This window comes from Sphaeramia orbicularis, chromosome 8, assembly GCF_902148855.1.
Source record: "Sphaeramia orbicularis chromosome 8, fSphaOr1.1, whole genome shotgun sequence".
Lineage (NCBI taxonomy): Eukaryota > Metazoa > Chordata > Actinopteri > Kurtiformes > Apogonidae > Sphaeramia > Sphaeramia orbicularis.
In genome coordinates, this window is record NC_043964.1 from 48,344,342 (window position 1) to 48,358,958 (window position 14,617).

The 14,617-nt window shown below is 39.2% G+C and overlaps 1 protein-coding gene across 1 annotated transcript; it reads left to right on the plus strand.

The window, feature by feature from the left end:
* The first annotated feature begins 4,565 nt into the window (after positions 1-4,565).
* Positions 4,566-14,295, plus strand: LOC115424353 (NLR family CARD domain-containing protein 3-like). The gene is made up of 8 exons (XM_030141561.1): positions 4,566-4,641; positions 7,675-7,753; positions 7,872-8,103; positions 9,531-11,340; positions 11,439-11,612; positions 12,543-12,716; positions 13,548-13,594; positions 13,752-14,295. Exons 2-8 carry the CDS (start codon positions 7,688-7,690, stop codon positions 14,285-14,287), a joined length of 3,039 nt encoding a protein of 1,012 aa, XP_029997421.1. The 5' UTR covers positions 4,566-4,641; positions 7,675-7,687; the 3' UTR covers positions 14,288-14,295.
* The last annotated feature ends 322 nt before the right edge of the window (positions 14,296-14,617 follow it).

Genomic DNA, 14,617 nt, shown 5'->3' on the forward strand with positions numbered 1-14,617 from the left:
TTCATTCATTAATTTTCCAAACTGTTTAATCCTCAAACAGCCACAGGAATGAAGGAGCCCATCCTACCAACGGGTGAAGGCAGGTTTACCCTGGTAAGAGTCACCAGCTGATCATAGACAAATACCTACAAACATTCACAGTCACATTCACACATGTGGGTGGTTTACAGAGGTCAGTTAACATATTCAGATGCACATCTTTGGACGGCAGGGGGAATTAGGAGAGGCTAACAAATTTTGCATCAGGTTTGATTGGTTCTTCCTTACAACATTAAAAACAAAAGAAAATTGTTTTTATTATTTCTTTTTTTATTTTACAACAGTTTATACACACTTCCATACACAGAGAATAAACATTTTCATAATATGGAACCTGTAAATGAAAAGGGCAATTTAAATAATAAATCTTTTACAATGACACTTGTAATTTCTAGGATGATGATTAACCTTCATCATAAAAGCTTGCATTGCTATCTCTGTTCGGTCTCTGCTGTATTAGATTAGAGATAGACTAGATAGAACTATATTGTCACGGTGAAGTGAGGACCCACAAGCAGACTGAAGGTGAAACAGAAAAAGGCTCTTTATTAAGCTCCAGGAATTAATCCACAAAATAATAGTACGTGTGGTGAAACACATTCAGTACAATAATACTTAGCATCAATAGTGGTTGCTGACAACACTTAAAGAAGCGTGGAGAGACATAGAGTTTAAACTGGAGATAGCAACTGTTAGGGTGTCACTGACAAATACCTGGCTGACTGGAATCAGGCGAGGGGAGGCACAGACAAAACAAACTGGCTGAGACATGGAAAATGAACTGACAAAGAAAGCAGGGGAGAGTGAACTTAAATAAGTGTGTGGTGGTTAGGTACAGGTGTGTGAAGAAGGAGAGTGGCAGGTGAGTGAGGAGTGATAAATGAATGGGAATGACATTCGATCCCTTGGGTAGAGCCCTCAGGAAGTTGACGTTCCAATAGCAGCACAATACTGAATGCGCAATATTAAAAAAAATAAGAAATAATAATAATAATGCAAAACTTATTAAAAAAAACAGCTGTGGAAAAAAAAACAAGCAGTTGCACATTAGAAAGTGCTAACATATATATTTATGAGTGTGTGTGTGTGTGTGTGTGTGTGTATATATATATAGTTTAATAATCACAGGATAAAAATTCTAATGGAGTGATAACACTGATAGTAGTCATAACAATGATATATAGGTAATAAGTTATATAAGTATGTAAGTAATAATAATAAGCAATAAGGAAAATAATAATAAATAAAAAGGACAACAAACAAAAACATTGCGCAGTGGAAACAGTAAACTACATTGCACAACTTACAACTACACAGTCTCACTGATGGAGTATTATTATCTGTTCATATGAACAAGTTCAAGCTGTTGTTTCTGCTGGTGTCAATGTCCACACACTTCATGTGTTCATCTGTGTCTTTTATTAAGTCCCTCCCAGAGCAGCAGAACACTTTGACCTGAGAACCTTGGAGAAGACACAAGACTGAGTAAGAGTAACCATGCTAGTTTTATTGGAATATTTCCTGCAATTTTTTATTTTTACTTTTCTATTTAGAAAATTAATGCTATGTTTAATATTCATTTGGCTAAACCTTTTTTGTGTTTCTTTTCCCTCCTTCTGCCATTTACTGTCACGGCACCAGATTATCACCGACATGGAAAGGTACTGTTGTCAGTGTTTTATGTTAATACTGATGTTACATTTGCTATAGAGTGAATGGAAAATTGTGATGTGGATTGAAATTTTATTTGTCGGTCAGTTTAGGTAACATCATTAATGTTGTAAAAATCAGAATCATATGTTTTTTAGGTTTTGGAAGGTGATTTATAAACCACTGCTGATCACTTCTGATTAAATATTAACAGTAATGAAAGAGCTTGTGATCTCTGGACTCTGGACTTTAATATAAGTCTTAAACATTAATATGAAACATGATATAACCACTAATAAAGGTTTGGACTTTAGGCTTGGCGTTTTTATAGCTGATTTATTAATATATTGTTTCAATTTCAAGCCCAGACCTGAATCAGTATCACAGCTCAAATAGTGAGAACTGACTGTTGTGGTTTATAGTGGCTGAATCAGTTGTTTTACACATATGATGAGTGGCAGTTTGTGTAATAAAAATGTGTATGAGAATGATAACAATAAGGTTAACAGGTATGTGATGATATTGAACACAGTTTTTGAGCATTGAGTTCTTAATGTTGCTGTGTTTTATGGTTTTAAGACACTTGAAATTCAACTGTCCAATGAAATATTAGTATTTGAACATTGGTTGTCATGCTTTTAAATTAGCCAGATTTAACATGCAGGGCACATTATATTGTGTCTTAAATGTTGAATTGTGATTTTACAAATAATTAGCTGTATCTTTCATCACTTTGAGGCTGAAACCTCTGAACCTGAGGTTGAGTTTGAGGTATGGGTGAAAGAAACCTGTTCTCTGGGGAACATGGTGGAACAGTGAGAACTTGAATTTTATTCTAGTGAATTCTATTAGTGAACACAGCTATAAGAACTAACTAAGGGCAATATAGCCAAAGATGATCTACCTGAACATGATAGAAAGTCAGGAAGTCAGGCTTTGAGGAAACATCATATTCTACAAAGATATTCTGGATTAGGCTTTTTCAGAATAGAGCATTTTCTAGATAAAACATGTGAGATATGCTAATGTTCTTACAGTTTTATGAGGATTCTTTGAACATGTATTTGAACATGGTTGTCGTGTGCTGGTTTTACTGCAGCATTCAGCCTTGGTTGAACAAACAAATATCCTCTCTAGTACAGATGGAAAAGTTTGCATTTTCGTTCAAAAGAAGAAACATGTCTTTCTGGTAAATGTCCTGAAAGAGGATATTCGGATCTAGGCAAATGTTGAAAAGCTTTTTTCACTTGTAATGTAAAGACTTTACGTGGAGATTTGTCTCTGTCAGAATGAGAGGAAACAATGGTGTATTTTTTTATTTTTTTTTTTTACATGTAAACATAGTTACTCTTCATTAGATCAGACTTTTTGAGCCTATATATTGAATAAAATATGTTTCCCAGTGGCTTTACTGTAATGTTTTTTTGTTTATTATGTTTTAAATTACAATAATCAGAAATTGTCATGTTTGATGAATTTTACCATTTTATCAATAAGCACATTTAGCATTTAGCTCAGCCATCACCGGAAACATCCTCCTTACTGGATTATTTATCAAATATGGCTGTTCTGGCCCCCAGAGAGAATGAAAGGAATCTGAATTTCTATGGTTGTTTTATGAAGGATGGGTTAGGATGACTAGGCTCCTGGCAGGTACATTTGAAATCAGCCAGAACTGACTTCAGAGGTTTGTTTCTGGAGCCTCCTGGTGGATTTCTGACAGATGTGCAGTTGTTTAATTCACTGGATCTTAAACAATGCGTCTCATTCTGATATGCAGTAGAGGATACATAAAGAGGAGGATCCAACTGAAAAAGTAAAAATGAAACAACTTCAAAATGACAACTGTTTCTGCTTTATTCTTTTTTATGTCCAGACCACTTATCCAAAGCACATCATCAGTGCCAATCATTACAAATCAACTGTTTTGACTGGCAATTAATCTGTGTACATTGTCAAACAGCACAGAGGAGGAGAGGCTGGACTCTCCTGAACCCAGTGTGTCCATGAGGAGTGACCATTCAAAGGGTGGTCAGATCGACTTTAAAGACCACCACGAGTCTTCTCACTACATGTAAGTCCTTCAGAGTTTGAACAGCTAAGGTACCACGACAGCATTCTGGTGTTATTTGGCTTAAAATGGCATTTTGGACCTCTGTTTTTATAATGTTATGAAAATAGCTTAAAGAAATGTGGAAAAAAATGTGCTCATTGGTGAGGTCCACATGCAAGTAAAATCTTGAAAATAATGCATTCATTATTTACAAAATTTACATTGAAAATATTGTCTCTTCACTGTCTGTTGGAGAACTAACATACGCAGCCTGGCCCCCCCCAAAACAAGAAAAAAAAGTCCTGCGCTCTGTATTACATTGGACCTTTGTCTTTACCTTTGATTATTGTGTCCAATTGCTGTCAGAATAATTGTTTTTGGTATTTTATGGACACATAACATTGCTGAACCTAAACCAGACCAAGCCCAGATCAGAACGCTGCCCCCTACAGGCCTGTACTGTCGGCACTAGGCACGATAGGTAATCAGTTCAATCACTCTGGAACAGGGTCAGTCTGGACTCATCAGACCACATGACCTTTATCCATTAAACACAGTCCAGTCTTTATGCTCTCTATTCTACTCTGTGTCTCTGCTCACTGCTTCAGTTAAAGGGTTAAAGAACTGAAATATATGACTTACATAATGGAAGGATCTGGACTATTTCTTAAAGTTTTCCTTATTGCTTGTTTTTATAATGATGATATTGTAGAAAATAATTTGTATAAGATATGATATAAATTATTTCAATTAGATCTATCAGAGATTTAAATATGTGCTTTCATTTTTATCAGCATCCAACACCAAGAACTGGACTGTCCTGGACCCAGCTGTGTGTCTATTAGGAGTGACCATTCAAAGGGTGGTCAGATCGACTTTAAAGCTTTTTCTGGAAAAAGGTATTTTTTCTTAACACTGAAGTCATTTCAGGTGCAGTGAGGTTTAAACAGTTTCAGATGTGACTGCATGTATCAAAGGCAGTGATGTTCCACCCATGGTCACTAATCAATGGCTATAAATGCAAAGAAGATGCTGAAAGATTTGTTTGTAAAATGTCATAATAAGTGCACAAAGGTGGGAAGTAACACACGTACAGTACAGGCCAAAAGTTTGGACACACCTTCTCATTCTTTGCATTTTCTTTATTTTCATGACTATTTACATTGTAGATTCTCACTGAAGGCATCAAAACTATGAATGAACACATGTGGAATTATGTACTTAACAAAAAAGTGTGAAATAACTGAAAACATCTCTTATATTCTAGTTTCTTCAAAGTAGCCACCCTTAGCTCTGATGACTGTTTTGCACACTCTTGGCATTCTCTTGATGAGCTTCAAGAGGTAGTCACCTGAAATGGTTTCCTAACAGTCTTGAAGAAGTTCCCAGAGATGCTTAGCACTTGTTGGCCCTTTTGCCTTCACTCTGCGGTCCAGCTCACCCCAAACCATCTCGACTGGGTTCAGGTCCGGTGACTGTGGAGGCCAGGTCATCTGGCGCAGCACTCCATCACTCTCCTTCTTGGTCAAATATCCCTCACACAGCCTGGAGGTGTGTTTGGGGTCATTGTCCTGTTGAAACATAAATGACGGTCCAACTAAACGCAAACCGGATGGAATGGCATGTCACTTCAGGATGCTGTGGTAGCCATGCTGATTCAGGTTGCCTTCAATCTTGAATAAATCCCCAACAGCGTCACCAGCAAAGCACCCCCACACCATCACACCTCCCCCTCCATGCTTCACGGTGGGAACCAGGCATGTAGCATCCATCCGTTCTCCTTTTCTGCGTCGCACAAAGACACGGCGGTTGGATCCAAAGATCTCAAATTTGGACTCATCAGACCAAAGCACAGATTTCCACTGGTCTAATGTCCATTCCTTGGGTTTCTTGGCCCAAATAAATCTCTTCTGTTTGTTGCCTCTCCTTAGCAGTGGTTTCCTAGCAGCTATTTGACCATGAAGGCCTGATTCACGCAGTCTCCTCTTAACAGTTGTTGTAGAGATGTGTCTGCTGCTAGAGCTCTGTGTGGTATTCATCTGGTCTCTAATCTGAGCTGCTGTTAATTTGCGATTTCTGAGGCTGGTGACTCAGATGAACTTATCTTCAGCATCAGAGGTGATTCTTGGTCTTCCTTTCCTGGGGCGGTCCTCATGTGAGCCAGTTTCGTTGGAGCGCTTGATGGTTTTTGCGACTGCACTTGGGGACACATTCAAAGTTTTTGAAATTTTCTAGACTGACTGACCTTCATTTCTTAAAGTAATGATGGCCACTCGTTTGTCTTTACTTAGCTGATTGGTTCTCGCCATAATATGCATTCTAACAGTTGTCCAATAGGGCTGTCAGCTGTGCATCAACCTGACTTCTGCACAACACAACTGATGGTCCCAACCCCATCAATAAGGCAAGAAATTCCACTAAGTAACCCTGACAAGGCACAGCTATGAAGTGAAAACCATTTCAGGTGACTACCTCTTGATGCTCATCAAGAGAATGCCAAGAGTGTGCAAGGCAGTCATCAGAGCTAAGGGTGGCTACTTTGAAGAAACTAGAATATAAGATATGTTTTCAGTTATTTCACACTTTTTTGTTAAGTACATAATTCCACATGTGTTCATTCATAGTTTTGATGCCTTCAGTGAGAATCTACAATGTAAATAGTCATGAAAATAAAGAAAATGCGAAGAATGAGAAGGTGGGTCCAAACTTTTGGCCTGTACTGTACACATGTACTTAAGTAGAGTTTTCATATATCTGAGTGACCTTGAGTATTTATTTTTTCTTTTCATTTTGGCTCCTTACATGTTAACACAAATATGTGTACTTTCACTACTTTGGCAGCCACACAAGAATGATAAGATGTGACAAGATGGAAGACAATCCAAAACTCATAACAAGCCAAAAACCAAGAAGAGGCAACCCGTCAAAGTGACTTATAAGACCCAATAATACCACATGTTTGACACATGGTCAAAATTAATCTTTGTATTTAACTCCTGAATATCTAAAAATCCAACACCAACCAAAAGCATCAACTGATGTAAAATGTTTAACACCTGCTGATTCGCTAATCTTATCAATACATGTAAATAATTGGTGTAAAAGGCAGTTTATTATGTTTTCATGGTCATCAGATATGACCCATTCGGACATTCAGAGGCTCTGTAGTGAACGTGGAAACACCGTACTCTTCTACAACATTGATTCACCAGAAAAACCCATGGAGTTTGATAAATGACATTGGATGGAGGCCTGAAATTTACTCTGAGATTTCATGAACATCTACATTATCACTGAAATAAATATCAGAAAATACATTATTTACACTGAAAAATGACAAAATAAATGAATAAATAAAAAATACAGAGGATAATATTATAATACATGGTGATGAATCATTTAAGAAAGGTTAGAGAGATATAATAATAAGATAAGATATAATAAGATATAATGGGCATATAATGGGCGGCCATGGCTCAGGTGGTAGAGCGGGTTGTCCAATAACCGAAGGGTTGGCGGTTCGAATCCTGCTCTGTCCTAGTCAGTCCGTTGTGTCCTTGGGCAAGACACTTCACCCTCCTTGCCTCCAGTGCCACCCACACTGGTGTATGAATGTTCGGTGGTGGTCGGAGGGGCCGTAGGCGCAAAATGGCAGCCACGCTTCTGTCAGTCTGCCCCAGGGCAGCTGTGGCTACAGATGTAGTTTACCACCACCAGAGGGAGAATGTGAGCGCAAATGAATAATGGGTCAATAATGTGAAGCGCTTTGGGTGTCTAGAAAGGCGCTATATAAATCCAATCCATTATTATTATTATTAATCATTTGGGAACTGCCACAAAAGTAGCATTGGGTCTTTATGGGTTAAAATCAAAGACTACAACTTTCATCTTCATCCATACTGTCATGTTTATTTCTATGTTTCTGTGTTCAGAGTCCACCATGATATGTCAGATGATTCTTGTAGTGAGCCCATTCAGAAACATCAACCAGACTTGGATTCCATATTCATGGTGTGTAAATATTACTCAGTATAACAGCCACTTCATGGTTTATTTTCCATAATATACTTAATTCCACCTGGTGTTTGAATGTCAAATAATGTTCACTATACATATGATTGATTTTTAGCAACTTGAAGAAAACATCATGACTTTTGTGAGAAATGAGCTGAGAGTGTTTCGAAAGGCTGTCAGTATAGATCGCAGTGAAGATTTAGTAGGACAGAAGAAGAATGAGGAGGAAGAGAAGGATAAGGAAGAGGAGGAGACAAGGAGGAGCAGCAGAGAGGCCTTTCTGAAGATCACTGTGAACTTCCTGAAGAGAATGAAGCAGGAGGAGCTGGCTGAAGCACTACACAGCGGTAAGACCTCTGACTCTGCTTATGGAGACAGTAAACAAGGCCTACAACAAAGTATAGCTCAACACTCATGTTTTAATTCACCTTGGATGGTTTCCTGATCCCTGTCCTGGGGTCTGACTTAATTCTTATCCTCAGTGTATAAATCCATATTTAACATACTCAGGTTCATAATTACATTGTAATGTTGTTTTTATAAATGTCAGTGTAAACTTAGTCTGTCACCTGTCAGTCAAATACTGTTACTACCAGTGGCAATGGTCAGACAACTACATCACTTTGACACACATCTGACACTGGAACAGGATTGAAAATATATTTTTTATTAACCACCCACTTCATGACTCACTCAGAACAAATTCACAACCCACTTTTAAGAATCCATCATGTGAGAAAGCTGGGTTTGGACTATGCTGTAAATTTAACCTCAAATAATTCATTCTTATTCTCAAACACATGAATCATCCTAATGGAACTATGACCTGTTAGAGCTGAATACCACTACTGCACTAAATATGGACTGAACTGTCAGTAAGTAGTAAGCAGTGGGGTACAAACTATGTTTATTAAGTTTTTTTTTTTTCTTTTTTTGGTGTCTGTCAACTTTAGATGAGTAAACATGCAGTAGGTCAAACTGACCCATGTACATCACTGGCATTACTAGGAAACTAATCAACCACAATATCTGCTGAAGGCTAAATGGAAAAATTACAAATTATATGATGTTTTCTTATTGGCTCTTTGAGCAGCAGGTGATGTTGCATGTTTTTCAGGATCTCACCATGTAAGTGCAGATGCAAAGAAATGTATGCACACCAAATGAACAGTGTTTAAAAAAAGACATTTGTTTACATGCTCTTAAAAAAATGACTGTGTTTAACATTTGTGGAGTAAAACCCTCAGCAGTCAGACTTGTAAAGAGGCTCAGATGTCTCATGTTGTGGTTGGATTGGATGGACACATGAAAAATATTTTGTGTAGTCATTTTCTAGTCATTTTGGTACAATGATAACTTCCATTCCACCAAAAAGGGTTCCATCTTTGCCAACTAGCTAAGGATGACACAATTAATAAAGCTAGCTCATAATGTTGGAAAAATTACTAAGCATTTGATGGGGGTTCAGTTTCCTGGTGTTACATGTAATTATCTTGAGCTAAAGATGGACCAGTGCATGAAGTGACCACAAAGAATTATTCTAAAAGAAGGAATTCAGGGAATAGGGTGGTTCACTCACTTTTATCCACTATAATCAGTGATAGCCTGACAGACAATTAATCTAACAGAACTATTGCTACTGTTTTGTCACAGAAATGAATGAAAATGAGAAATAGAACATAATTACAAAACATGAACTTGATGGATAAACTGGGCACATGGTACCAATGATGTTGATGGTTTGTTATTATCTGATGTTTGATTGGTCTTTCAGAAGCTATTGTTCCCATGTGCCAGAGGAAGCTCAAAACTCACCTGAAAGAGAAGTTTCACTGTCTGTTTGAGGGTATTGCAAAAGCCGGAAACACCACAGAGTTGAATGACGTCTATACAGAGCTCTACATAACAGAAGGAGGTAAAGGAGAGGTCAATGACGAACATGAGATCAGACAGGTTGAAACAATGTTCAGAAAATCATCCACACCTGAGACTATCATCAAATGTGAAGACATATTCCAAACATCACCAGGCAAACAACATCAACCAGTCAGAACAATACTTACAAAGGGTGTGGCTGGCATCGGGAAAACAGTCCTAACACATAAATTCACCTTGGACTGGGCTGAAGACAAAACCAACCACAATATACACTTCACTTTTCCATTCAGCTTCAGAGAGCTCAATTTGCTGAGTGAAAAAGAGTACAGTTTAGTTGAACTTCTTCATCTCCACTTTGCTGAGACCAAAGAGGCAGAACTTGTCAGCTTTGATAAGTTTGAGGTTGTGCTCATCTTTGACGGTCTGGATGAGTGTCGACTACCTCTGGACTTTGACAACAATGAAAGCCTGTCTGATGAGACAAAGCCGACCTCAGTGGATGTGCTGCTGACCAACCTCATTAAGGGGAATCTGCTTCCATCTGCTAAGCTCTGGATAACCACACGTCCTGCAGCAGCTAACCAGATCCCTCCTGAATGCATCAACGTAGTGACTGAAGTGAGAGGGTTCACTGACGACCAAAAGAACCAATACTTCAAGAAGAGATTTGAAGCGGAAGAGGTGGATGGCACAATTATGTCCCATATCAAGACGTCACGAAGCCTCCACATTATGTGTCACATCCCAGTCTTCTGCTGGATCACTGCTACAGTTCTGGAGGATATGGTGACAGCAAATGATAAAGGCATGTTACCCAAAACTCTGACAGAGATGTATATCCACTTCCTTGTAGTGCAATCCATACAAGGGAGGGTCAAGTATCTTGGAGGAGCTAAGACAGATTCTCCCTGGAATGAAAACATCTGTAAGATGATTATGTCTCTGGGTAAATTGGCGTATGAGCAGCTGCAAAAAGGCAACCCGATCTTTTATGAGTCAGATATGATTGCATGTGGCATTGATATCAGATCAGCCTCAGTATATTCAGGAGTGTTGACGCAGATCTTCAAAGAGGAACGTGGGTTGTATCAGAACAAGGTGTTCTGCTTTGTCCACCTGAGCTTCCTGGAGTTTCTGGCTGCACTGTATGTCTTTGTGACATTCTTCAATACTGGAGTCAACCTCCTGTCAGAACCCCAGTCCAGATCCAGTTGGTGGATAAAACTAATTACACTCAGTTCTACTGAATCATTGGTATTCCAGACTGCTGTGGACAAGGCCTTGCAGAGTCCCAATGGCCACCTGGACCTCTTCCTCCGCTTCCTTCTGGGCTTTTCACTGAAGACCAATCAAACTCTTCTGGGAGGCCTGTTAGAAGAGACAAGTCGTGTCTTATTCACTCATCAGCAGATAGTGCAGTATATCAAGGAAAGGATCAGGGAGAATCCTTCTCCAGAGCGGTGCATCAATCTGTTCCACTGTCTGAATGAACTGAATGACCATTCTCTGGTAGAGGAGATCCAAAAGTACCTGAGTTCAGGAAGTCTCTCAACAGACAATCTGAGCCCTGCTCAGTGGTCAGCCCTGGTCTTCATCTTATTAACATCAGAAAAACACCTGGATGTGTTTGACTTGAAGAAGTTCTCATCTTCAGAGGAAGGTCTCATGAGGCTGCTGCCAGTGATCCGCCTCTCCACAATATCCAAGTAGGAATATTGACAACTAGATACATTAGATAGAGTATTTTTAACCTCAAATGTATTTCAAGGACAAAATAACTGATACATTCACTGATTATTTTCAGGTTGAGTGGCTGTAACTTGTCAAATAGAAGTTGTGAAGCTCTGGCATCACTCCTCAGCTCCCAGACTTCCAGCCTCAGAGAACTTGACTTGAGTAACAATGATCTGAGGGATTCTGGAGTAAAACTACTCTCTGCTGGACTGAGTAGACCACACTGTAAACTGAAAACTCTAAGGTCAGTATCTTTGAACCTTTTTTAGTTCAATTACTTTATTTCAGTCTCTATTTCATTTTTCCCAGAATTCACCAGAACAAGACACTAAATTACATGTAAAAACAAAATAATATTGACTGAAATCATCTAGGCTGGAGCTGTATTTTATTACATATACTCTTCGTACTTAAAGTATTAAAGCGCTGGGGCTGTGCTCGGGTGCCGCGCCTTGGGGGGACTTGTGGCGGTGCTGCTCGCTGCCGGGGGGGGTGGGGGGCGGCGCTCCAGATATGCGTGTCTGGTGCGTGGAGGTGTGTGTGCAGGTGGGTGGGAGGGACTGTTGATGGGTGTGGGTACATGTGTGGGCATGTGTGTACTTGGGCATGTGTCCGGCATCGAAATGTGGTTCAACAAAACTCATAATGAACACAGTAGAATATTAAGTGGAGCTTCATATACTCTATGAAGTTACCCTTGGCAAAGCAAATTTGTTCAGCACCAAAAGGCAGCCAGACTACTATTCTGCTGTTAGGATGCTGGACAAGACAAGTAGAAAAATAAATAAATAAATAAATAAAAGCAGTTCTTTGGGTAAGGCAACCCTGAGGTGAAAGCAATGCATTTTTGTGGAATTTATTCAACAGTTTGCAAAGCATTTTGGACAACAAACATAGATAGTGATCATGCTACACTTTTCTACTGTTTCACCATCTTTTTATAAACATTTTGTGAATGTGTAAAATGGATCACACATCTTCAAATCGTTGTCACAACCATTCCACAGGTTTACCCCTTTAACACACAAAGTTTTTTTATGAGAAATGTTCAAGTATTCCAAGCCTTTCAATTGTATTTAGGTTCATGAACTTTGCCAGGTTATGAAGTAAAATACAGTCTGTTGCTGTACAAACGATGTGTAATAGTTTGTGTTTTTTTTGTGTGTTTTGGTAGGTTGTCAGGATGTCTGGTGACAGAGGAAGGCTGTGCAGCTCTTGTGTCTGCACTGACCTCCAATCCTTTCCATCTAAAAGAGTTGGACCTCAGCTACAATCATGTGGGAGAACTGGGCCAGAGGCTTCTAGGTGACGCCCTGGAAGACCCACGGTTGAAACTGGCCTCCCTCAGGTATGAAAAGAGTTGTTGCCTAGAGGAAGTGTATTCCACTTAAAGCTCAGTTGCCAGTATTGGCCACAGTCACATGCCAAGGGACCCTTTTACTTGGGACTTCCTCTTGAACTTTGGAAGGATCTCCAAGCCACTTGGTGACCATAGCTCTTTGTAGATTTCTAAAGGTCTACCTTTGAATAAGGTATGCACTGCTCAATATTACACAAACTTCTTGGCAAGGTCGTCTATCAGCCACATCACTTATTCCAGTACTTTACAGTTTCCAAGCAAACAGTGACCAAATAGCCAGCTGCTTCTGTGTAAACCTGGCCTGTCTGACACATACCCTAGCTGTCCCAAACTCAACCAGAACCACAGTCTTTAGTTTAAACAAATAGCAAATAGATCATGTACATCATGAACGCTCTAAATGTGCATAAGTTAATTTAGTCAAATCCATGATTAACTCATGGATCGCAACAATCCAGGACAATCAGTCCTTAGGAGTGTTGTGGCTTCTTCCTCTGAATCAAGCACTTAAAGCCGTCCTTAGTACAGAAGGTGCAAACACTGGATTCTCCTTTCGTTAAAGCTCAATAATCTCTTATAGCAGGTTGTAATGTTTGGCATTCAAGGACTATAGTATTCAGGCTGTAAATGGTTCATCAAAAAATATGAGTCCATGTTGCTATGGTTAATTTGACAGTAATAACCAGCTTCTTCAAGCTAATTCTCTAGGGTGGTGGATAAGTATTTATATATATTGTATTCACTGCATGTCATTTATAAACTCCTGTACAAACTCTATGAATGTGAAATGTTAATTTGACTTGCATCTCTTAATTTCAGTGTGGACCATGGTGGAGTGAAGAGGTTAAAGCCAGGTCCCAAGAAGTGTAAGTGTGCTTTTATATTCCATGGTAATATAGACATGAAACATTCTTCTCATAACATCACAGTTTTTTGTAAAAGATCTTAGTTGAACTTATTATCATATGTTGTTATGGAGGTGTTTGACAAGCAAGAAACATGTTGTCCTACTTTGTGCATCAGATGCATGTGATCTGACACTGGACCCAAACACAGTGAACCAAAGCCTAGCTCTGTCTGACGACAACAGAACAGTGACAGAGACAAAAGAGAAGCTGCCTTATCCCAATCACCCAGAGAGGTTTAACCACTGGAAACAAGTCCTGTGCAAAGAAGGTCTGACTGGACGCTGTTACTGGGAGGTGGAGTGTAAAGGATGGGTGAACATAGGGGTGGCGTACAAGGGCATCAAAAGGAAAGGGCAGGATGATGACTGCTGGATTGGACAGAACGACAAGTCATGGAGTCTGATGTGCTGTGATGATAAATTTACCGCCTGTCACAAAAACACAAGAACAGTCCTTCGCACCCCCCCGGCATTGGACTGTGGTAGAGTGGGGGTGTACCTGGACTGTCTAGCTGGAACCCTGTCTTTTTACAGAGTCTCCTCCGATACACTCATCCACCTCCACACTTTCCACACCACATTCACTGAACCACTCTATGCTGCCTTTGGGTTTGAGTTCATTAATTTCTCAGTGACTCTGTGTCAGATATAACCTGATGAAGAGCCACCCTGTGTTTGAGACAAAAAAAAAACACATTATCACAGACAACAAATCAATCAGAAAATTAACAATAAAACAAGCATTATCAGTGAACATCAACAGACACTGGGAATTTTTGGCTCTTTTATGATTTATTTATAACTACTATTTTCTGTTTAAAGCTACAGTTGGCAGACTTTAGGGGAAAAAAGTAATATCAGAATGTGCAGATACTCTTCTACCTTTGAATAAACAATGCAAAGCTGTTTAATTCCATTAAGAAAAAATGAGGCTCAAATACCAGCGGTATGAGACATAGAGACATGGACAGGCTCTTGACAA

What these genes read in the sequence shown, in the direction of transcription:
- LOC115424353 (XM_030141561.1), top strand. Translation starts at nt 7,688, where the DNA reads ATGTCAGATGATTCTTGTAGTGAGCCCATTCAGAAACATCAACCAGAC. An exon ending in ACTTGGATTCCATATTCATG is followed by an intron (nt 7,754 to 7,871) that starts GTGTGTAAATAT and finishes ATTGATTTTTAG; the next exon opens with CAACTTGAAGAAAACATCAT. An exon ending in CGCCTCTCCACAATATCCAA is followed by an intron (nt 11,341 to 11,438) that starts GTAGGAATATTG and finishes GATTATTTTCAG; the next exon opens with GTTGAGTGGCTGTAACTTGT.